The sequence below is a fragment of the Schistocerca piceifrons genome, chromosome 4 (genome assembly GCF_021461385.2).
Source record: "Schistocerca piceifrons isolate TAMUIC-IGC-003096 chromosome 4, iqSchPice1.1, whole genome shotgun sequence".
Taxonomy (NCBI): Eukaryota; Metazoa; Arthropoda; class Insecta; order Orthoptera; family Acrididae; genus Schistocerca; species Schistocerca piceifrons.
In genome coordinates this window covers 375,720,735-375,746,906 of record NC_060141.1, presented here as the reverse complement: position 1 = coordinate 375,746,906, position 26,172 = coordinate 375,720,735, and the positions used below count along the sequence as shown (strand labels likewise).

Sequence of the window (26,172 nt, the reverse complement as noted above, 5' to 3'; positions counted from 1 at the left end):
GTAATAATCGTACATGTAAATATGATGGCCAATGTGCAGCTTCTCTGAAAAGCGTGAAACAACATTTTTAGTGTGAAATTTTCCACCAATATCGCCAAGTAATTTGTACACAGCACACTCGTTTATAAAACCAACTGGAATGTTCAGCATATATATCTTCATGCCATATTTATGCCTTTTATTTTGTGTATATAATCGAATCATTAATTCATCTAAAGATAGGTCTCTTCTGATAATATGCTCGACACATTCATATACACGCTCATAATCACTAGCACTGGAAAACGCAATGTTTTGTCCTGTGTGGAATGTCGAAGGCACTTAGATTAACATGTTATGGAGGTGAGCGGTTATTGTTTATTGTGATTCTCTGCAGCACTTTTGTCTAAAGTGCTAGGAATAGACTCACTCAGTGTCAAATCTGGAATGTTTATTGCAAACACACTCAGTAAATTCTACACTTGTCGTGACACAGTTCGCTGCTTGACATCTGCGCTGATGCGAGGTTGGTCCGAAGATGTGGTGAAGAATGAAGACATTGTTGCTATGTTGTTTGGCACTGTAGTATTGTCCAAGCCTTGGTGGATATTTAGCAATTTTGCATGTGGAATTCATGAGCACTTGAGAGATGTTGTCGACATTGCTGAAGAAACAGTGAGGTTGTGCTGTTAGTAATGGCAGCATTCTCAATCGTGTAACCGACGTGGCAGATTTTTGGCTCCAACAGCAAAATCGTGGTGTTATGTGGAAAATCACCGCTGAAGGAAATTGGATACCAGAGGTGTGAAATTGGAATAGTGACACGCCAGAGATATGATTTCCACACTATTTATTGCTGAGCATAATATGCACAATTCATGTAATCATTATAAGCATACAGAGTATACTAACTCACCTTGCCGTCCGGACCAGTGATCTTCCTTTCCTCCAGTCATAGATGTTACACCACCACACCTTGATGACAAATAAAAAGCCAAAATGGGACAAACTTTAAGTGAATTGTCTACTGATCTGTTGAAAAATTCTAAGAAGTTATTGCCATATATAAATTGTCTAAACAGTTCTTCAGCTATCATACTTGCATCCGAGGAGGATGACTCAAAAGAAGACAAAAATACTAAATTCTGTAATTTTCTCATAGCACAGTCATTATATTTCCTGTGTCAGTTTTTGTACAAGTGCTGAAATAATAAATATTGTGATATTTGTTCATGGAATAAGAAAAGCTACTATAATTGCTCAGCACAGGAAAGGAGACTGGGCATGATAAGATTCTATCGTTCTATTCTATGTAGATAACATGAATGCACTTGCTCCTGTTCTACCAGTCATAGGTTCCTGGAATAATAGTGTTTCAAGTGACAACAAGGTGACACAAGCCATTCCCATTTATAATAAGAATTATCAGATTGATGCTCCTGACTATAGGTTTACTTCAATGACATTTTATGCTTACATGTTATGACTGGTTTCGAGATTCTGAACCACCTCTAGGAATTGATACCGATCCTACAAATGGTGATAGAGCGAAACTGTTCAAGTAGTTCAGTGTCTCGAAATAGTTATTTCCAGGCAATCTTTCTTGACTTCCAGACATGTTGGTACAGTTTTGTACTGTTGCCTAGAGGAGAAAATGCAAACTGATAGAGAACTACACCTGCTCTGTGATTCAGATTAGCGGGTCTTAGGAGACAGAACTTAGTACATCATCCTTAAGAGTGTCAAAATCATTAGATGTCAATTAGCTTCACACTTACCATAGGGGAATGTTTGCGGTGCCTAGTGTGGATTTTGCAAGAGATTGAGCAGCGGGATTCATGATAATGGGCATTCTATAGGTAGACCAAAGTGAGAGGGAGACTTGAGACTTGCTTGGCTGGCTTACATTCTGTAAGGTGGACTGGAGGATGATGATGAGGAGAATAATAAACTCAAAAAATAAAATTAACATCCAATATTTATTTAGAATATCAGTTACAGAATTAACCTCCCTAGCACAATAGTAGCCAAGTCCTTCTACAGACTTTTTTGCAGTGAACACACAGTGCGTAGCGGGGCGATCACTCTGTTGTAGAAATAATTCAAAAGCCAAGATTGCTTAAATACTGTTTACTGGATAACTGGTTTCAACACACTAAACGTGCATCATCGGATCTGTGAAGATATAACATGACAGGTTTGAGGGAGGGCTTACATGAGTTACACTATATACATTACTATTAGTACAGTACCAAATATCTGAATGTAGATTAACATTTATACACCATACATGTGGCAGACCAGCTGATATAAAATCAGTCACAAAAAAATAAAAAACAACTGCTCTCATGGTCATTCTTTTCCATAAGGTATGTAAAACTGAAGTCACAATTTAAAACCATTTGGTACATGACCGCTGCTCAACTAATAACGGTTGGCATCACACTGCCCTATTCCGCGCAGGTTTACCTGCTGCGATTCCAGTGGTTCACAACTGGCCACTAGATAGCGCTGTCCGAACAGTGCACACACAGTCCCCCTCATTACTACTGCAATACAACTTTACTATTACTGCTAATCAAATACCCATGCAAAAAACACTTTTGCATACACTTACTGCACATACTGATAAGTACATCAATTACAGAGTAAAAACATCTGAAGCACAGGCATTATCCATATTAGTGCCATACAAAACTACATATTATAATTTATCCTTATTCATAATTCATATATGGAAGTCAGGAATTTACACATAGTAAGCTGTTCATAACACAACTTAGATACACTGTGACGAGTGATTAAAACCTATATGCTGGGCTTTACCTGTCTGGGCACTATGGTCTTAGGTATTGTAAGCGCTAAAAAAGTACTAATGTGCTATAAAAGGCTCTCACCATCTATGCACTCATTATGAACGTAGTACGGACCAACTATGAAAACCTGCATAGGCACATGAAATTAAGGAAGTGCCCAGAAGGTAAAGCCCAGCATATAGGTTTTAATCACTCGTCACAGTGTATCTAAGTTGTGTTACGAACAGCTTACTTTGTGTAAGTTCCTGACTTCCATGTATGAATAAGGGTAAATTATAATATGTAGTTTTGTATGGCACTAATATGGATAATGCCCGTGCTTCAGATGTTTTTACTCTGTAATTGACGCACTAGTATGTATAGTATGCACAGCATGTATAGTATGTACAGTAAGTGTATGCGAAAGTGTTTTTTGCATAGGTATTTGATTAGCAGTAATAGTAAAGTTGTATTGTAGTAGTAATGAGTGGCTATACCATGGGACTGTGTGTGCACTGCTTGGACAGCGCTATTTAGTAGCAGGTTGTGAACCACTAGAATTGCAACAGGTCAACCTGCGCGGAATAGGGCAGTGTGATGCCGACCGTTGTTATTTAGTCGAGCAGCGGTCAAGTTCCAAATATAATGACCATGAGAGCAGTTGTTTTTTATTTTTTTTGACAATGATTTTATATCAGCTGGTCTGCCTCATGTATTGTGATATCCAAATAGTTTATAAATGTTAATCTACATTCAGGTACGTGGTGCTGTACTAATAGTAATGTATATAGTGTAACTCATGTAAGCCCTCCCTCAAACCTGTCACGTTATATCTTCACAGATCCGACGATGGTACCTTTAGTGTGTTGAAGCCGGTTATTCAGTAAACAGTATTTAAGCGTTCTTGGCTTTTGAATTATTTCTCCTTCTAAAGAGACAGTGACTGTTACCACTTTTGCCTACTCACTGAAATAAAAGACCAGCAGAGCCTTGCAGGTCACTCAGTGCCTCCAGCCTGTAAATATGGCTGCATCTGTCCAAGATTGCTTTTCAATGTCTCAGACTTCTACTCTGACTTGTAACTGACTTCTTCTGGACACTCAGTCCCGGAATGTTGTTAGTTTTCCCATCAGACCCCTCCTGCTGCAGAAGCGGCATAATATTGAAGGGTTTTTATCTCCTTATTTCCTATCTTTGTGCATTGTTTTTAAGAGACTGTGCAGAGGGTAGGGAAGCCTTTCCCTGTATGGTCTCAATCTGTGTCCTAAGCCCTTCATTGGCATCTAATAGCTTAGTGTATTACCCTTCACAAGCACTATCTCTTACGGTTTTTGTTCTTTTTCATTTCTTACCTATTCATTGCCTAAGTACCTCACTTCATTAATTCTGTCTCCTTCCTCATTCCTTTATCATTTAAGGAACTTCCTTGATTATTTATGTCACATAAATTAGTTCCTTTCTACGCTGAAGAGCCAAAGAAACTGGTACACCTGCCACTCTGTAGCAATTCTGGGTGTGTGGGGTGTCACATTGTCCTGCTGGAATTGTCTAAGTCCGTCGGAATTCACAATGGATGTGAATGGATGCAGGTTATCAGGCAGGATGCTTACGTACTTGTCACCTGTCAGAGTCATACCTAGCTGTATCAGGGGTCCAATATCACTCCAACTGCACATGCCACACACCGTTACAGAGACTCCACCAGTGTGAATAGTCCTCTGCTGACATGCAGGGTCCATGGATTCATGAGGTTATCTCCATATCAGTACACACCCATCTGTTTGATGCAATTTGAAACGAGACTTGTCCGACCAAGCAACATGTTTCCAGTCATCAACAGCCCAATGTCGGTGTTGAAGGGCCTGGGCGAGGCATAAAGCTTTGTCGTGCAGTCATCAAGGGTACTGCGCCTTCGGTTGCAAAAGCCCATATTGATGATGTTTCACATGCTGACATTTGTTGATGGCCAGCATTGAAATCTACAGCAATTTGCGGAAGGGTTGCGTTGCACTTCTGTCAGGTTGAACAATTCTCATCAGTCGTCGTTGATCCCATTCTTGCAGTGTCTATTCCCAACCGCAGTGATGTTGGAGATTTTATGTTTTACAGAGTTCCCGATATTCACAATATGCAGGGAAAATCCCCACTTCATCGCTACCTCGGAGATTCTGTGTCCGATCGCTCGTGTGCCGACTGTAGCACCATGTTGAAACTCACTTAAATCTTGATAACCTGCTATTGTAGCAGCAGTAAGTGATCTAACAACTGTGTTGCTGCCTGCAGCACTATATTCTGCCTGTTTACATATCTCTGTATTTGGATACACATGCCCATTCCAGTTTCTTTGGCACTTCAATGTATATTGTTTCCAGGATTTGGCTTTTCATTGTGAACATACCACCACCTTCCTTGGGAAAATAGGCGTTACTCTTCAGAGTAGTGTCAATTAACCTGGTTCTTGAAGGACATTCTGAAGGATCCATGTCGGCTGTTGTCTGCACTTATTTATTTTATTTAATTTCACAAGCTCACCAATTTCAAACCTACAAACCGTTATAAAGTGCTGTAGTATCAAATTATTTAGCAGGGAACATGGTAGTTCTGAAAGCAAGCACAAATGTGAAAAAGTGTCAAATTTAAAGTAGAATGTTTACTGACTACACTAATAACCACTGTAGAAACTATTGTCATGTTGTTAGGCACTGCATGTGCTCACTTTCATTGTTAAAAATTGACCAGTCATGTGAAATTAAATAAAGTAAATGTATGTAAACAACAGCTGAGGTAGATGGGCACAGTATCCTTAACAAACATGCAGCTTGGTACCTCACATAAAGAAAGTGATTCATCTGATTCTTTATTGTGGATTACTTTTTTTTATTTTGCAAATGAATATATTACTACATCAGTAAGTGTTTTAAATTACAATGTTGTCCCTATAAAGGACACAGTGACATACTCCCTCCCAGGATAACAGTACTTTTTTTCTGAAATTTAATTCTATTTCTAAAAGATACTCATTTGTCTTAGTCTGAGGACTCCTTTAATAAAGTATTCTCCTTCCAGTATTTCTATTAACAGGTTGTCTTGATAATATATTTTTCTGGACATTGGTTTCATCTAACAAAATGTTTTCCAGAGCAGTCAATGTCAAATTAGTTCCATATTGCCTTAAAACAATCTTTGTAATATTAACCCTGTTTGCAGCAGCATTTGAATACGACCAGTATAACCAGTGTTATACTTGCTTATGTAGTAACAAAAATGTGTTAAGCTTCTCAAGTGTGTCATCTCCTCCTGCTGTTTTGAGTCATCTATATTACTTAGCAGCTAACACGGTTCGTGATATTTGGTCCCAATGCAGGTTGCCCATCTAACAGATTCTGGGGACTACAAAAATTTGATTTTCAAGTGTTTCATATAATTACTGACCGAATTTAAAAATTGAAAATGCTTTCTTAGTTACCCATTAAAAGACATGCAAAAAGTCTAACACAGTAGGACAAGTATTATAGTTAGAAAATGTGTATATGCGTTGAGTCAGTGTAGCTCATGGCACACACAGTCTACGTTTATCTAGTATTTAAGAATGAGAACACTTAGCAATTTGCGATGGACTTCAAGAATATTTTCAAACCTTTTCCTCGCTTAGATGCTTAACATCAAATATTGAACACATTAACTCATTTGTAAAGCACCATAATCAGAAGTTTGGAGCTGTTTTGTACTTGGGTGTTCGATTCTTTACAAAATCAGCGATTTACTGGTTCTCTTTAAATCATTTAACCTTTCTCCTCTACAACTTTCAAGTCACAGAGTTGGCTAACCATATGGTCTAAGGGCAAATCTAAATCTAACATGGAAATGTTAGTTCTTTTTCCAAATTTATATGTTTTGTCATTTCTTCCTTAGTTGTTGTGGTATATATAATTTTGTCTGTCTGTATGAAGACTCTTGTGCCACACACTTTACATTTTCCAACTCCTTTCATAAGCACATCATTTGGGGCCTGTTACCTGCATAGTACTGTCAGTCCGTCCTCTTTAGAAACTACATTCAACCGTCAAATTAAAGCTACAATATTCTCTTCACACAGTCATTTGGAATTTTACTTACTAGGGACAACTTTGCTTCACACTCTTCCTGCTCAAAAGTTAATATCAGTGGAAAAGTTTTTCTGCACAACTGTTTGTTCTTGTTTAATTCTTTACAATTAAACTGTTAAGCCAACAGCTTTACATACTGACTTTTTGCTCCAACAGTTATGAAAAATTCTTTGTCTGGTTACATAAAAACATAGGTTTCTTTTTTACTAAAAAATCTGTTGGCGATGGAAACACTTTGCACAAATTGAACACAATATCAACAACTAAGACAATATTTATTATGTAACATGATATAGTCCAGTTAACTTCAGCAGTAAATACCTTGATGACTCCGCTAGAGAAACAGGAAATTTATGTTTTTTAACTCATATTAAACAAGGAACTTTACCATTTGTATGAGATTTATTATCTGCAGCTGCAATATGCCCATTTGTTCATTCACAACCTCATTTATCCTATGCTCATATTGTTTGCATTTCCCCAAATTTGTCTGATGATTACAACACTGGTTCACATATTGTTACAAACAATGTGACTCTTTTTTTTTCAGTTCCATGTCTGTTTTGTTAACACAAGACTTAATGAACCTTTCCATTCCTAATTTTAAAGTGCTTTAATTTTATTTTGCATGACTTATTGTTCTACTTACTCCAGATAAAGTGTTGTTGTTACTGCCACTTGATCCAGACTTACATGCTGTCAATGCTGCAGTCCTTGCAGAACCTTGGCTTTCTTTGTCACCTGCCTCCATTCTTTGTCCCCTGCTTTCCTTCTCCAGTTTGTGACTCCCATTGCTCTGAGACACTTCTCCATATCTTCAAGTCACCTTTTCCTGGGTCTTCCTCTTCTGCTTCTCCCCTTGGGGGCTTTCCTATAAACTCTTTCTTAATACATTGAATTTCTGGCATTACTCTGTACATCATCAGGCCATTTTATTCTTCCTTTCTTGATTTTCACCACAATATTCATCTGCCAAAAAGTATCTGTAGTTCTGCATCTCCATTCTCATGCTTTCTTCATCTCTCACTGCCTCAACTATCTTTTTCAAAATCTCAATAGCTATCCTCCTTTCTTTGTAGTCTTCTCCCAGCCTTCTGATGCCTGCATTACTGTTGTCAAATATATTTTAATTTTCGTATTCCTACTAATGGACATGAATGCACTATGTGATCTAAAGTATATGGACACCTGGCTGAATATGACTTAACATTTGTGGTGCCCTCCACCAGTAATGCTGGAATTCAATACGATGTTGGCCCACCCTTCCTACTAATGGACATGAATGCACTATGTGATCTAAAGTATATGGACACCTGGCTGAATATGACTTAACATTTGTGGTGCCCTCCACCAGTAATGCTGGAATTCAATAGGATGTTGGCCCACCCTTAGCCTTGATGACAACTTCCACTCTCGCAGCCATACGTTTAATCAGCTGCTGGAAGGTTTCAGGGGAATGGCAGCCCATTCTTCACAAAGTGATGCACTGAGGAGAGGTATCAATGTCAGTCAGTGAGGCCTGGCACGAAGTCAGTATTCCAAAACATACCAAAGGTGTTCTATAGGATTCAGGTCAGGGCTCTGTGCAAGCCAGTCCATTACAGGGATGTTATTGTCGTGTAACTACTTCACACCAGACCATGCGTTACGAATAGGTGTGCTCGATCGTGTTGAAAGATGCAGTCGCCATCCCCAAATTGCTTTTCAACAGTCAGAAGCAAGAAGGTGCTTAGAACATCAGTGTATGCCTGTGATGTGATAGTGCCACACAAAACAATAAAGGGTGCAAGCCCCCTCCATGAAAAACATGACCACACCATAATACCATTGCCTCCGAATTTTACTGTTGGCACTACACACGCTGGAAGATGACATTCACCAAGCACTCTCCAAACACAAATCCTGCCATCGGATCGCCACATTGTGTATCGTGATTCGTCACTGCACACAACTATTTTCCATTGTACAGTCGTCCAATGTTTACTCTCCACACCAAGCGAGGTGTCGTTTGGCATTTACCGGTGTGATGTGTGACTTATGTGCAGGTGCTGGACCATGAAATATGAGTTTTCTAACCTCCCGCCTATCTGCCATAGTACTTGCAGTGGATCGTGATGCAGTTTGGAACTCCTGTGTGATTGTCTGGATAGGTGTCTGCCTATTACACATTACGACCCTGTTCAACTAACGGCGTTCTCTGTCAGTCAACAGACGAGGTTGGCCTGTATGCTTTTGTGCTGTATGTGTCCCTTCACATTTCCACTTAACTATCACATCAGAAACAGTGGACCTAGGAATGTTTAGGAGTGTAGAAATCTCGCATACAGATGTATGACACAAGTGACACCCAATCACCTGACCACATTCAAAGTCTGTGAGTTCCGTGGAACGCCCCATTCTGCTCTCTCATGACATCTAATGAGTACTGAGGTCACTGATATGGAGTACCTGGCAGTAGGTGGCAGCACAGTACACCGAATATGAAAAACGTATGTTTTTAGGGGTGTCCAAATACTTTTGATCACACAGTGTATATTTTGCGAGGAATAATAACATTGGTTGCCACCTGCTATCCTTTTTTGAATTTCTACGGCTATGCTGTTATCGTCTGTTATTATTGAACATGGATATTGGAACTTTTCCACTGTTTGGTACTCTTTCCCATTTATTTTTAATGAAGTCTCTCCTCTCTCCCCACCAGGATTTCCCATCATCATATACATGACTTTAACTACACTCCTGGAAATGGAAAAAAGAACACATTGACACCGGTGTGTCAGACCCACCATACTTGCTCCGGACACTGCGAGAGGGCTGTACAAGCAATAATCACACGCACGGCACAGCGGACACACCAGGAACCGCGGTGTTGGCCGTCGAATGGCGCTAGCTGCGCAGCATTTGTGCAGTGTCAGTGTCAGCCAGTTTGCCGTGGCATACGGAGCTCCATCGCAGTCTTTAACACTGGTAGCATGCCGCGACAGCGTGGACGTGAACTGTATGTGCAGTTGACGGACTTTGAGTGAGGGCGTATAGTGGGCATGCGGGAGGCCGGGTGGACGTACCGCCGAATTGCTCAACACATGGGGCGTGAGGTCTCCACAGTACATCGATGTTGTCGCCAGTGGTCGGCGGAAGGTGCACGTGCCCGTCGACCTGGGACCGGACCGCAGCGACGCACGGATGCACGCCAAGACCGTAGGATCCTACGCAGTGCCGTAGGGGACCGCACCGCCACTTCCCAGCAAATTAGGGACACTGTTGCTCCTGGGGTATCGGCGAGGACCATTCGCAACAGTCTCCATGAAGCTGGGCTACGGTCCCGCACACCGTTAGGCCGTCTTCCGCTCACGCCCCAACATCGTGCAGCCCGCCTCCAGTGGTGTCGCGACAGGCGTGAATGGAGGGACGAATGGAGACGTGTCGCCTTCAGCGATGAGAGTCGCTTCTGCCTTGGTGCCAATGATGGTCGTATGCGAGTTTGGCGCCGTGCAGGTGAGCGCCACAATCAGGACTGCATACGACCGAGGCACACAGGGCCAACACCCGGCATCATGGTGTGGGGAGCGATCTCCTACACTGGCCGTACACCACTGGTGATCGTCGAGGGGACACTGAATAGTGCACGGTACATCCAAACCGTCATCGAACCCATCGTTCTACCGTTCCTAGACCGGCAAGGGAACTTGCTGTTACAACAGGACAATGCACGTCCGCATGTATCCCGTGCCACCCAATGTGCTCTAGAAGGTGTAAGTCAACTACCCTGGCCAGCAAGATCTCCGGATCTGTCCCCCATTGAGCATGTTTGGGACTGGATGAAGCGTCGTCTCACGCGGTCTGCACGTCCAGCACGAACGCTGGTCCAACTGAGGCGCCAGGTGGAAATGGCATGGCAAGCCGTTCCACAGGACTACATCCAGCATCTCTACGATCGTCTCCATGGGAGAATAGCAGCCTGCATTGCTGCGAAAGGTGGATATACACTGTACTAGTGCCGACATTGTGCATGCTCTGTTGCCTGTGTCTATGTGCCTGTGGTTCTGTCAGTGTGATCATGTGATGTATCTGACCCCAGGAATGTGTCAATAAAGTTTCCCCTTCCTGGGACAATGAATTCACGGTGTTCTTATTTCAATTTCCAGGAGTGTATATTCACTTCCAGTCCTAACTCTTATGCTGCCACTTCCAATGCAGCACAATTATCCTCCAAAGCTCTGACATTCCTTGCAATTAACACTGCATCATCAGTGTTTGCCACCACCTAGACCTGCCCGTTAAATATAGTTCCCCATGTTTGTTGCACTTGCTGAATCACCTTCCCTAGTGTGAAGTTAATGAGAAGCACAGAAATCACATCTCCCTGCTGCACCATTCCTTTTATCTTTGTTGATTTCCTCCTACAGTTTGGAGTAAAATGCACCATTCTCATCTTCACTGATTCCTCCATAGGTGCAATAGTAACACTGAAAAATTTTGCTCTATATTTCAAAGAAAACAACATGTCACTAACTGCTTCAAAACTAATTATATTTGCCTTCACTGAGCTGTGTACACCCATGATGACCTGTATCCCCACCGCTATACATCAGCATGCTTCCCTGGTCCAATCATTCCTTGTCCTTTTCATTATATTTTTTGTAGTGCAGAGCCGTGCACTGCAGCTAGTTCCATGTCTAATGGACAAACAGATGTAGGAAAGAAATGGAAAGGAATGGTTGTGACTGACACAGCTAATTTAAATGATAATGCTGAAGGGAAAACTCCAACAATTAGAGAAGCAATGAATATACAACTAAAGATGACACAGACAAGAGCAAATGAACTGAAAGTGGAATTAAAAGAGAAAATATTGCAATGGGTGACAGAGCAGGTGTTATTAATTGGCAGGTTGGAGCAACTACAAAAAGAAAATGAAAGTTATATAGAAAATTCACAAAAACCAGCAAAAACATATGCAAATTCGGTACTAACAGTGCCACCTTGTAGAGATGTAAGCAAAACAGCTCCTCCAGCTGAAATTGCGGCAGCCCAAACAATGCAACAAAATACATTGTTCATAAGGTAAAGAACAATTGAAGAGGCAAAGGTAGTGCACCAAAAACTAATGACCTTAATAAATCCCACAAAAGAGAAAATTTGGATAACAAATATCAAGTTAACCAATATATAGTCATCATGACAAGTGCTTCACAAAGTGACATGGAAAAGATAATGAACAACAAAAAGATGCGAGAGAGACTGATTTGTGAGCAGCCTAAGAAAAAAAAAAAAGAGACCTTCAGTGATACTCTACGACATCACAGGGGACACAGATGCAAAGACACTAAATGACACAATATAAATGCAGAACCTTGAAAGTGAACTGTATAAGGAAAGCTTTGAAACTGGATTTACAGTACAATTCAGGACAGGACCAAGTGGAAGAAAAGTGCTCCATCAAGTTATTGAAGTGCGTTCCGAGGTTGGAACAACTCTCATGAAGTGACAAAAAGTATATCTTGGGTTACATTTGATTTCAGTGAAAGACTATCTAGTACTGAGGTGCTGCATTCAATTCCAAGACCTTAGTCATTTGGCAAAATATTGTGATAAACAAGTAATAATTTGTGGACATTGTAGAGAAGGACGCCATATAAGAAAAGACTGCAATAAAATCAAACAAGTGGCAGTCTGTGTGCCATGTAAATATAGGGGTAAAAATGCACAGGGAAGCGAGACGAATGTCACACATATCAAAACCTCCTAACAAGGTGGATTTTAGGTAGGTGTCTCTTAATACTAGAAAGCAATCAGGGCTCTAATGACACCATCAAGTGCCCTCTATGTAGTAAACATAAATCACCATCGAGGAGGAAAAGGGACACCAAAAGAGTGAAGAATTTCTAGCAAAAAGTGAGCAGTAAGTACCATAGAAAAGAGCATGCAACACAGACCAAAATAGAACTTCATGCACCTATGAAAAAGCACTAAAGAAGTTTTTTTGCAAAAATTCAGAACTATGTAGTATAACAGAGAAGCAAAATAAGGGACAGATGTAGGAGTGACAAATGATATAGGCAATCAGGGTTTTGTGACAAACTGGGCAGTTGTACGTAGAATGCAACAGCATCCATCCTGAGGAATACACTGCACTGCCTACAGAAGCAAAAGAAGATTCGCCAATGCAGAACGTGAATCTGTAACAAAAACATGAGACTCAAGAGCTATTTGTACAGGAAACAAACACCTACTACAAAGAAGTAAACAATAAAACACAGACCAGAACAGATCCACGACAGATTTATCAAAGCTTAAAGGAAGTTATGCAACTCACTAGACTGGAAGATCCCCGACAGATTTATCAAAGCTTAAAGGAAGTTATGCAACTCACTAGACTGGAAGAACCGATGACATTTACTACAGTGTTCAGATATCTAGTAAGGTAAAAACATCCAGAAGGGGAGCATACTACTTTTTCTGTGCCTGATAGCGTAGGTATAATCCATCTCAAAGTGAACAATCTGCCAATAGAAGTGGGAAAGATGGAGAAGTTACTGAAGCAGATTTCTGCCACAAGAAATGAATCATTATCCTTAGATATGTTGTACAAGCACTTTGTGATGATGGGTGATCGTATAGCATTGGGTTGTTACAAGCGAGTAGGGCAAGACTGTCGAATAAACACTCATCATTCCTAATGCAGATAAAGATAGGACAGCTTAATGCTAAGAAAAGTGTCAGCATGAGGCTACAAAAGTGGCAGAAGAGTTGCAGTTAGATATATTGGGCCTCCAAGAACTGTGTATGAATATAGGAAAGATTCCCAGTACGCTAATAACTGTCCAGATAGTCACAAACGGGCAGTGTCCTATGGCAGCGATAATAGTACTTAACAACACCATAACAGTGACAAAATATTACAATACTGTTCAGAACACATAATCTGTGTGGAAATGTTAGCTGGAAGGGAGAGTTGCATCCTGGTTTCAAAGTATTTTCAATTTAGTGATGAGACTGATGAGTATTTACTAAGACTAAAGGATATTAGTCACCTAGTACTCCATTGACGCAAATGTGAAGTCAGTATTGTGCCAGTGGCGCGCAGTGTGAAAGGCTGGGAGGCTGAGAATAGAATGACATCGAGTGACCATAATATCATACACTATACCATCACTGCAAGGGGAATCCAAAATGCCACAGTAAATGTGTGCATAAGGCCCAAATATAAGATCGAGGGAAGAACTAAGAAGGGTGTTTCAGTGTCCAGGAAGTCCATCGCTGGGTGACAATGTAGGTGTTAAAGCACAAGAACTGACAGCGGCTATACGTAGAACAATGGAGGCATCGATACCTGTCAGCGGAGGTCCTACCAGAGGAGTATCTCGCAACTGGACAGAGAAGTTTCAGAAACTAAGATGTGAAACAAGAAGAGCTAGAAAGCTATACTGGAGCCACATGACCCAAGAAGAAAAAGTGTGAAGATCATACATCTATATCTACATTTATACTCCGCAAGCCACCCAACGGTGTGTGGCTGAGGGCATTTTACGTGCCACTGTCATTACCTCCCTTTCCTGTTCCAGTCGCGTATGGTTCGCAGGAAGAACGACTGCCAGAAAGCCTGCGTGCACCCTCTAATTTCTCTAATTTTACATTCGTGATCTCCTCGGGAGGTATAAGTAGGGGGAAGCAATATATTCGATACCTCATCCAGAAATGCACCCTCTCGAAACGCGCCTCTCTTCTTTGGAACTTCTCTATCTCCTCTGTCAACCCGACCTGGTACGGATCCCACACTGGTGAGGAATACTCAAGTACAGGTCGAACGAGTGTTTTGTAAGCCACCTCCTTTGTTGATGGACTACATTTTCTAAGAACTCTCCTAATGAATCTCAAGCTGGCACCCGCCTTACCAACAATTAATTTTATATGATCATTCCACTTCAAATTGTTCCATATGCACACTCCTAGGTATTTTACAGAAGTAACTGCTACCAGTGTTTGTTCCACTATTATATAATCATACAATAAAGGATCCTTCTTTCTATGTATTCGCAATACATTACATGTATCTATGTTAAGGGTCAGTTGCCACTCCCTCCACCAAGTGCCTATCCGCTGCAGATCTTCCTGCATTTTGCTGCAATTTTCTAATGCTTCGACTTCTCTGTATACTGCAGCATCATCCGCGAAAAGCCGCATGGAACTTCTGACACTATCTACTAGGTCATTTATATATATTGTGAAAAGCAATGGTCCCATAACACTCCCCTGTGGCACGCCAGAGGTTACTTTAATGTCTGTAGACATCCCTCCATTGAGAACAACATGCTGTGTTCTGCTTGCTAAAAACTCTTCAATCCAACCACACAGCTGGTCTGATATTCCGTAGGCTCTTACTTTGTTTATCAGGCGACAGTGCGGAACTGTATCGAACGCCTTCCGGAAGTCAAGGAAAATGGCGTCTACCTGGGAGCCTGAATCTAATATTTTCTGGGTCTCATGAACAAATAAAGCTAGTCGGGTCTCACACGATCGCTGTTTCCGGAGTCCGTGTTGATTCCTACAGGGTAGATTCTGGGTTTCCAGAAATGACATGATATGCGAGCAAAAAACATGTTCTAAAATTCTGCAACAGATTGATGTCAGAGATATAGGCCTATAGTTTTGCGCATCTGCTCGACGACCCTTCTTGAAAACTGGAATAACCTGTGCTCTTTTCCAATCATTTGGAATCCTCTGTTCCTCTAGAGACTTGCGGTACACGGCTGTTAGAAGGGGGGCAAGTTCTTTCGCGTACTCTGTGTATCCCATCAGGTCCAGTGGACTTTCCTCTGTTGAGTGATTTCAGTTGCTTTTCTATTCCTTGGACACTTATTTCGATGTCAGCCATTTTTCCGTTCATGCAAGGATTTAGAGAAGGAACTGCAGTGCGGTCTTCCTCTGTGAAACAGCTTTGGAAAAAGGTGTTTAATATTTCAGCTTTATGCATGTCATCCTCTGTTTCAATGCCATTATCATCCCAGAGTGTCTGGATATGCAGTTTCAATCAACTTACTGATTTAACGTAAGACCAGAACTTCCTAGGGTTTTCTGTCAAGTTGGTACATAGAATTTTACTTTCAAATTCACTGAACGCTTCACGCATAGCCCTCCTTACGCTAACTTTGACATCGTTTAGCTTCTGTTTGTCTGAGAGGTTTTGGCTGCATTTAAATATGCAGTGAAACTCTCTTTGCTTTCGCAGTAGTTTCCTAACTTTGTTGTTGTACCACGGTGGGTTTTTCCCGTCCCTTACAGTTTTACTTAGCACGTACCTGTCTAAAACGCATTTTACGATTGCCTTTAACTTTTTCCATAAACATTCAACATTGTCAGTGTCAGAACAGAAATTTTCATTTTGATCTGTTAGGTAGTCTGAAATCTGCATCCTATTACTCTTGCTAAACAGATAAACCTTCCTCCCTTTTTTTATATTCCTATTTACTTCCATATTCAGGGATGCTGCAACGGCCTTATATGACCACTGATTCCCTGTTCTGCGCTTACAGAGTCGAAAAGTTCAGGTCTGTTTGTTATCAGTACCGGTAGGTCCAAGATGTTATCTCCATGAGTCAGTTGTCTGTTTAATTGCTCGAGGTAATTTTCGGATAGTGCACTCAGTATAATGTCACTTTATGCTCTGTCCCTACCACCCGTCCTAAACATCTGAGTGTCCCAGTCTATATCTGGTAAATTGAAATCTCCACCTAAGACTATAACATGCTGAGGAAATTTATGTGAAATGTATTCCAGATTTTCTTTCAGTTGTTCTGCCACTAATGCTGCTGAGTCGGGAGGTCAGTAAAAGGAGCCAATTATTAACCTAGCTCGGTTGTTGAGTATAACCTCCACCCATAATATTTCACAGGAACTATCCACTTCTATTTCACTACTAGATAAACAAACACGTCACCACTGATTGCATGCAATCTATCCTTTCTAAACACCGTCTGTGCCTTTGTAAAAATTTCGGCAGAATTTATCTCTGGCTTCAGCCAGCTTTCCATACCTATAACGATTTCAGCTTTGGTGCTTTCTATCAGTGCTTGAAGTTCCGGTACTTTACCAACGCAGCTTCGACAGTTTACAATTACAATACCGATTGCTGCTTGGTCCCCGCATGTCCTGACTTTGCCCTGCACCCTTTGAGGCTGTTGCCCTTTCTGTACTTGCCCAAGGCCATCTAACCTAAAAAACCGCCCAGCCCATGCCACACAACCCCTGCTACCCATGAAGCCACCTGCTGTGTGTAGTGGACTCCTGACTTATCCAGCGGAACCCAAAACCTCACCATCCTATGGTGCAAGTCGAGGAATCTGCAGCCCACACGGTCGCAGAACCGTCTCAGCCTCTGATTCAGACCCTCCACTCGGCTCTGTACCAAAGGTCCACAGAAAGTACTGTCAACGATACTGCAGATGGTGAGCTCTGCTTTCATCCCGCTAGCAAGACTGGCAATCTTCACCAAATCAGATAGCCGCCGGAAGCCAGAGAGGATTTCCTCCGATCCATAGCGACACACATCATTGGTGCCGACATGGGCGACCACCTGCAGATGGGTGCACCCTGTACCCTTCATGGGATCCGGAAGGACCCTTTCCACATCTGGAATGACTCACCCCGGTATGCACACGGAGTGCACATTGGTTTTCTTCCCCTCCCTTGCAGCCATATCCCTAAGGGGCCCCATTACGCGCCTGAAGTTGGAGCTCCCAACTACCAGTAAGCCCACCCTCTGCGACCGCCCGGATCTTGCAGACTGAGGGGCAACCTCTGGAACAGGACAAGCAGTCACGTCCGGCCAAAGATCAGTATCAGCCAGAGACAGAGCCTGAAACCGGTTCATCAGACAAACTGGAGAGGCCTTCTGTTCAGCCCTCCGGAATGTCTTTCGCCCCCTGCCACACCTAGAGACGACCTTCCACTCTACCACAGGTGAGGGGCCAGGGTCAATGTGGGCAGTATCCCGGGCAGCCACAGCCGAAGTCCGATCGGGGAATGCGTGGGACGAGCTGGCCGTCCCCGACTAACCCCCCTCCGGACCCCCACAGTGCTGCCCATTGGCAACAGCCTCAAGCTGTGTGACCGAAGCCGACACTGCCTGAAGCTGGGAGCGAAGGGATGCCAACTCAGCCCGCATCTGAACACAGCAGTCGCAGTCCCTACCCGTGCTAAATACTGTTGTGCAAAGAACGTCTGAACTAATCTACAGAGAGCACAAACAATTTGACACAAAATTTAAATGGTTATTACAATACAAGAATGCCTAGTAAATGCAGTAATGCTGCTACTTGCTCACTGCTGACACACTGCTTGGCGGCAGAAGGCTAACTGTACTGTCAGTAATGAACAAAGACTATTTGAAAGAAATAAACAAATGAGAGATGACTACCCGACTTTACACATCACAGATATTAATATACAAATCTGCCCCTGCTAAATACGAAACTACACAATGATTTGGCGGATTTAACTAAAGAAGTGCGCTAAGAACACTCAAACAAATTTTCAACTTGACTACAACACTTACATGAACGCTAAATAAGCCACTTGCTGCTACTTGCGCACTGCTGACACACTGCTCGGTGGCAGAAGGCATAACATACAGTTATGCTAAATGTTTTAAGGAAGAAATATGGAAAACACAAGACGAGTGATGCAAGCAATTCGTGGAGAGTAACTTAGAAACCGATCCCTGGGGTGTACTGTACAAAACAGTCTGTGAGAAAAATACAGTCACCAAAAGTTTTATCTGTGCTTAGAAGGGATGGTAACAAAGTTGGAAACAGTCAGCTGCCTTGCTAATGGAAACACTATTATGCAGAAGAAGGCGAGACAGATCAGATCCCTGACGAAGTAATACAAGCCCTATGCAACCAATTAGATAGTTACTTGTATGAACTGTACAATAAGTCTCTCTTGCAAGGAAGGGTCCCTGCACCATGGAAGAATGCTGAAGTGGTAATAATTGGTAAAGGGCAAGATCTAATGATATTAAAATCCTAGAGACGAATTTGTCTTTTGAACATTCTTGGCAAGATATTTGAAAAACTGATATGCAAAAGATTACAAGATCACAGACTGGTACTTAGGATGACCCCTCACCAGTATGGGTTTAGAAGAGGCAAGTCAACTGAAGACGCTATTAATAAGGCAATTTCACTAGGACAGATACTCATTCTATGTGCATTCTAGTGATGACAGTTGATATAGCTGGCCCTTTCAATAACCTATGGTGTCCGTCTTTCTTTGGCCACCTTTGGGATTTGAAGTGCCCACAAGTGCTGTACAACTGCCTGAGAGATTACTGTCACGGCCAACATGCTTCTGTAACATGCCCAGGAAAGAAAATAACAAAGACAGTAACAAAAGGCTGTTTGCAGGGATAGGTGTGTGGTCTGGAGTTTTGGGATGTAGCACTGGAACCCTTGCAACAGACGTTACGTGACAGCAGTAACATAAGTGGACTGATGGCATTTACAGATGATGTGCTGTTTGTTTGTAAGTAAAGAATTACAGAAGACAAATGTAATGAGGGCTGGTGTCAAAGTGTTAAACTGTTGCTAACACTTACAAAACAATGTACCTCCTGCTGAAAGGGAACCTAATAAGAAACCCTAAAACAAAATTAAATGATTTAACAACTAGGAGAAGCACAGTAACAAGATATCTAGGAGTATTGTAACTTTGCATGTCATAGAGAAGACACAGGTACAAACATGATGAATAAAATTATAACTATTGCAAATAGGCAATTTTGGCTTCCTCTGAAAACAATCAGAGTAACCACTAATCTGTACTAGCACCAGTCATAGGATATGGTGTGAGCATTTGGGCTCACAGATTGCAGCTAGTGAAGCCAGCCTCATTAGGGAGAAGAGCTCAATGGGGAGTGCTACTAAGATTAACAGACGTCTACTGCACTACCCCAAATGATGCTTTGTTAGAAATTCTAGAAATATGTTCAACTGGACTTGGAAATTAGGAAAATGGGGAGACTTTTCCATGTTACAGAATGGCAATCAAATGGAACTACGAAGGGTGCTTGGAACGGAGGACAATTCGAAAAAGGCAATAAAAGATCGCATATTACAACTGTGGCAAAATGAATGAAACACTTCAGGCAAAGGCAAGAGAACATACCCCAATTTCTCTCTGTCAGGGGGAGATTAAATATGAGATTTTTTAACCCGTTGAGTGGACTGATATATTGCCTGACTCACCATGGCCCATATGCTATGTATCGATGCAAAATCAGAAGACAGACGAATGACAGTAACACCTGTGGCAGTGTAAGCATACAAGAACACACATTGTGGAACTGCATGCTCTATGAGGATGCAGTGAGGTAATGGATGTCAAGTATTAAGGATGTTGGATCACAGTATTAAGGACATTGGATCCCAAAGCAGCACTAAGGGGTGAGTTGACCTGGTGTGCATTAGATGACACTGCAGCCAAAGTATCCAGGAAGGCCAAGGAAGACTTCAAGAGGCATTCAACCATAAGTCATAAGTCAGCATGCTGTCATCCAGGCTACACAACATACTCTGTAGATGGAGAGAAGATAACAGAGGTTGGCAACCACCAAATGAAGTACTGTCCCAAGAATATAAATTTTATTTGTTCAAGTGATCATGGAAGTGCGACTTTAGAATTAACAGTAATGAGTGGAATTACTTGCTACAGTGGAACGCTGCTGACATGCTGCCCGAAGCCCAAAGAATCCACCAGACAATGGCTGTTGTCCGGGGTAGTATGACGGTGGATTCAGTAGCAGGAACAACCCTCTACAAGTTGAATGCACAAAAAGAAATGAACACACAGAGAACAAATGCTGTAGTGCTTGTGGTAGATTAGTAGTTGATTAAAGGTTTCATTATAGTTTTGTAGTGGTAGAAGTAGTTTTAGTTTTTTATTTCTCTCGTTTTTTCCTCTTCCTTTTTCAAATTCAGTATCAGAAATAAATAATTAACATAAAATTTACTACTATCCACGGAAATGTGATTTGTATGGCGTGTTTTGGCTTTACAGATAATGGGCTGTAATTATGAAGAATAAATAATTAAAAATAAAAGTTTTCACTCTAGACTTATACAATTCTTCTCTAATTTCTTGCAATTTGTCAGGTCTCTTAAGTGCTCTTATATTCCCATGGGTTATCATGATACCTATTTTATTTCCCATTAACCTTTTTCTCTTAATTTGTATCCTTCTAGACTGACAATTACATTTTGTGAGGTAGGGCTTTTAGCTCCCATCTCAAAACCCCAACATGGAGGATCAGGATTTTCCCTGCGAGGGGAGGGGGTAGGTTTGGCTTCCCTACGCCTATAGAGCCCTCTGCCCTATGTGATTCACGATTCATCTGACTCCTCTGTACCTCTGTAGAGGCCCATCCAGCTTGGGTGACCTTGCCAGTAGCTACACCACTACTGGCATAGCCCTCAACTTTGCTGGAGTGTGCAAACTCTCCCACCCAGTACTGAATGTGTCTTTGGTAAGGCTGTGTCTCATGGGAGAGCACTTGTTCTTTAATTAACTTCAATATTAATTCAGAGTTCCTTTCCATCGCCTCTGTGTGTTCATAATACATGGCATCTGCCTTGTCCAGTGTTACTTCTCTCTCTGCTTTCTGAAAACATTGTTATACACTGCTGGAAAAACAAAATAAAATGCAGCACCCTCAAGGACTGTTGGGTGGCGTATGGTATAATATGTGCATATTGAGGCAGTGCGGTGTTAGTTACTAATTTGACACAGTCATTGGTGATCAGACAACACTCATGAGGCTTGTCTGTGCTGAGTTTAGAAGTTAACAGTGATTGAAACATTCATTGTAGGGTACAACCACCCACACATACAAGTACATACTCCCACTGACAACTGCAGCCATTTGAACAGGGTCGCAATGTGGACCTGCGGGAAGCTGGTTGGATGCCATGATGTATTGTTGGGCACAGTGTATTGGTAGACCAGATTCTGGACACTCGTGTAGTACAGACACATGTCAAGGTCAACATATTACTAAACTGCAGTGGCTGACCGAACATGACCCAAGGAAGAAATTTGGGCACATATTACATCTGCTGTGTCTCCAAGGACCGTTGTGAACCAACAGCTCGCAGCAGGACTAAGATCATGTGCATCTGGCTTGATAGCCACCGACACCACCCACCAAGCATGGCTACTCTGGTGTCTAAAAGAGGTGATTGGAGGATGAAATGGCAATCTATCATCTTCAGTGATTACAGTAGGTTCTGTCTGTATGTGAGTGATGGATGTACATGTGTACGGTGTAGAGCTGGTGACTGGCCTTTTCCAGAGTGTATTCATCCACAACACGCAGGTCCCACCCCAGGCTTCATGGTGTAGCTAAGACTCATGGTCACATCTTGTGTTTCTACAGGGTAAAGTAACCAGTGCTCACTACATTTCACAGGTTGTTATTATTATGCTACCACCATTCCTTCAACAGGAAAGTGATGTGCTTTTTCAGCAAGAAAATGCATGTCCACATATGGCTGCTGCGATGCAACCTGATCTTTGAGGTGTGAAACTACTGTCCTGGCCAGCAAGATTACCACACCTCTCACCAATGTATGGGACATGGTGAAGCAGGAATTTACTCATCCTCTACAGTCTGTAAGAGCCATTGCTGAATTCCAAAAAAAGGTGCAAGATGCTTGGGACAATCCACTGTGGGATACCATTCGGTATCTTTATGATTGCTTGCATGTGAGAATACACACCTGTGTTGCCATCAAAGGGGGCACACTGTATACTAATTCAATTATTTGGGAAACCTTTACTGTGACGTTTCACTTCTTACCGTATACTCCTACAATGATAAAATACCTTCACAAAACTTATCAGTAAATTTATCTTGTGCTTACAGATGTTGCATTTCTATTTTTCCAGTAGTACAGAATTTAGATTCACATATCGCCATTCCAGAAAAACAATGACAACTGTCAAAATGAAAAGTTTACAGGAGACACAGAAAACCAAACAACATTGTCCATAAACTTCAATAGACAACAGTAAAATTATCTATGGAACTGAAACTCAGCCTATTGTGACACTAGGTGTGCCTTACAAAACACAAAAATTACTTCTTCTAAATTGCACCACATTCACCCCCTTGCAACCCTTTTGACAAATATGTCATTTTTTCTCTGGCATTAGTAGCCACATAACAAATACGACTGAAAAAGATGTGCAGAAAAAATTCAATGTATCTCTAAATCATTAGTTTTTGGTCATTCTTACAGAGTTTCACTGTTCTAGTATCATTTTTATTATTTGTATCTTATAAATGAAATAAAGTAATACACTCAGCAAAAGAAAGAACTTCCAAACAAGTGATATAAAAAGCAACACATTACATTTATGTGGAAAGAGAATCACAGAAACCCTTGCAATACTTAGGCACCTGCAAGAAATAACAAAAATAAGTGAAACAGACTTCAAGAGTAAAAAAAATTGTGAAAACAATGTATGTTTGGACACTTACTGTGAAACTGTCGTGCCTTGATTTGTAGAAAAAGGCAGCTGTTTGTCCTGTAGGCACTAGTAAGACAGCTTTTAAATCATGAACAGCTAGTTGTATCTCCTTGTCCATGTTTTTTTCCATGTGACTCAGTTCTTTTCTTCCTGATGTTCTTGAAATGCATCTTGTATTTCTGCTTTCTCTTCATCTGTAGCTTTTTGTAAACTTCACATTGGACGCACTGATTTCCCTTTGGTGCAAAGAAATCCAATATTAAATTCAGGATTGAATATATGCATGTAAGTGTCATAATTCACAGCTGGCAGGTTAATGGAACATCATGCTGAAGAGTAATCTCTGTGCATTTCAGTGATGGATAAGCTACCGTCGATAAAGCTCTTGTTATGTCACGCCTTGCAAAGTGACTCTCAATAAAGGGAATTGACATTATGTGATTCCTACATGACTCCAAGATTTTTTGATCAGTCTTACAATGCTTTTCATGTTGGGCCATTTTGTCTGCAGGTGCCATCTCAGTCCAGTCATTTTCCCCTTGATAACAGTACGGACTTGCCTTTCCATTATTTCCAAAGCATTTATCAGAAAGTTTTACACACATGAATCTTCTGCTCATCTTTCATCAAATAGAAAGCGGTTCAGCTTTCTAGCTTCTCTGGCAGTAATGCGATGATATTTGAGAATGAGTGTGTCAATGCATGAATTCAGAATATCCCGTTGGCTTTGTAATGTTCCCAGCACCCAGGAGCTCATGGACAGCTGATGCCTGTTGTGTTCTACCACTTTCTATGTAAAGAGAGGATACATTTATCTGTACACGCAGCACCCATTTTTTGAGCCTTGACAATTTTGCTTGTTCTTGTTATATAATTTTTTCACTGTTTCTCAATGTTTTAGCTTTTACTCTGGCAATCACTAACATTCTGCATTCTTTCTTTAGGTTTTTTAATGGGACATTTTTCTTTGTTGGTGAGTGATCTTTCACTTGAATTTTACGATTCATCGCTGCTTGATGGTTGATAGTAGTCATTGTTGCTTGACAGTTGATAATTGTCGCTTGAACCAGAGGACAAATCTGAACTGCTTTCAGAATTGCTGTTCAGCAAAGGAGTTGTCAATGTTAATCTTTTCAAAACAGATTTTGTCGTGTTTGCCCTTTCAATCACATACACACTTGAAGCTTCCGTCATTTGTGTCACGTTGAACTTATGATTTGATGTTGATGTCTGTGGCTCCACCTTGCTCACTTGTTTTTTGTTATTTCACAATGTGGGATTGATGGCTGTTCCTCTAAAGTGCTGGATCATGTTTGTGTTTCACTTCTCACAAAAAAATGTATCTCCCTTGTCTTTTTGTTATCTTCCATTAGCCCTTCAACAGCAAGGTGCATGATCTTCTTTGTTTGATCACTCTTTTTGTCCCTAAAAAACAGAAAATAGAAATGAAATTGACTTAAATGTATTCAAAGTCATTTTTCTCACATCAACAATGATGCTAAGAACAGTTTTAAAACAAAAGTTATTTTAATGTTTAGAAAACAATTAGGCTAAGAACGATAATGCTGCAGAAGTTACTCAAATGTAGGAAAACAGTGACACAATGTACACTTACATCATTATCACATCCAGGACATGAGTTGAAGCGACTCTCAATTCCCACTATTCAACACTTGCATTGTCGTTTCACTGGATATGTTACTTCACTCATCAAACTGAAAAACACAACTGCCAGTTACGACGATGTTCTTCCCAACCTTTGTCACAACATTCAATATTTCCACAAAGACGTAACTATCTTATAGTGGCACGATGTATAACAGCAGTTAAGATGATGTTTGACTGTAAGCACTACCTCTTTCTGAGATGACTGAAGCAATAAAGTTGATTTGACAAATTTTGCAGTTGCATCAAAGTTCTTCTGGAACAATAATATGTACAGTTCTCGAAGTGGTAGTGTAAGTCTATAACTACATCTGCACAGATACTCCACAAGCGACCATAAGGCATTTGGAGGAGGGTACCCTGGACCACTACTAATCATTTCCTTTCCTATTCCATTCACAAACTGAATGAGGGAAAAACAGTTGTCTATGTGTCTACATCTACATCTACATCCATACACCGCAAGCCACCTGATGGTGTGTGGCGGAGGGTACCTTGAGTATGTGTCAGTTCTCCCTTCTACTCCAGTCTTGTATTTTTCGTGGAAAGAAGAATTGTCGGTATGCCTCTGTGTGGGCTCTAATCTCTCTGATTTTATCCTCATGGTCTCTTCATGAGATATACGTAGGAGGGAGCAATATACTGCTTGACTCCTCGGTGAAGGTATGTTCTCGAAACTTCAACAAAAACCAGTACCGAGCTACTGAGCATCTCTCTTGCAGAGTCTTCCACTGCAGTTTATCTCTCATCTGCGTAACGCTTCCGCGATTACTAAATGATCCTGTAACGAAGCGCACTGCTCTCTGTTGGATCTTCTCTATCTCTTCTATCAACCCTATCTGGTACGGATCCCACACGGCTGAGCAGTATTCAAGCAGTGGGCGAACAAGCGTACTGTAACCTACTTCCTTTGTTTTCACATTGCATTTCCTTAGGATTCTTCCAATGAATCTCAGTCTGGCATCTGCTTTACCAACGATCAACTTTATATGATCATTCCATTTTAAATCACTCCTAATGCGTACTTCCAGATAATTTATGGAATTAACTGCTTCCAGTTGCTGACCTGCTATATTGTAGCTAAATGAGATAAGGGA

General features: G+C 41.3%; 1 protein-coding gene across 1 annotated transcript; it reads right to left on the bottom strand.

The window, feature by feature from the left end:
* Positions 1-589: 589 nt before the first annotated feature.
* Positions 590-25,545, bottom strand: LOC124795044. Its single transcript, XM_047258828.1, has 4 exons — positions 25,026-25,545; positions 23,421-24,835; positions 896-954; positions 590-758 (listed from the first exon to the last, which is right to left on the bottom strand). Exons 2-4 carry the CDS (start codon positions 23,538-23,540, stop codon positions 590-592), a joined length of 348 nt encoding a protein of 115 aa, XP_047114784.1. The 5' UTR covers positions 23,541-24,835; positions 25,026-25,545.
* Positions 25,546-26,172: the final 627 nt, after the last annotated feature.

Bases quoted from the DNA above. Each gene is read 5' to 3' on its own strand.
- LOC124795044 (XM_047258828.1), bottom strand. From the start codon at position 23,540: ATGGAAAAAAACATGGACAAGGAGATACAACTAGCTGTTCATGATTTA. The intron at 955-23,420 runs GTAAGTGTCCAA...TTTGTCATCAAG, and splicing joins CAAGGCACGACAGTTTCACA to GTGTGGTGGTGTAACATCTA. The intron at 759-895 runs GTGAGTTAGTAT...AATTTCCTTCAG, and splicing joins TCACTGGTCCGGACGGCAAG to CGGTGATTTTCCACATAACA.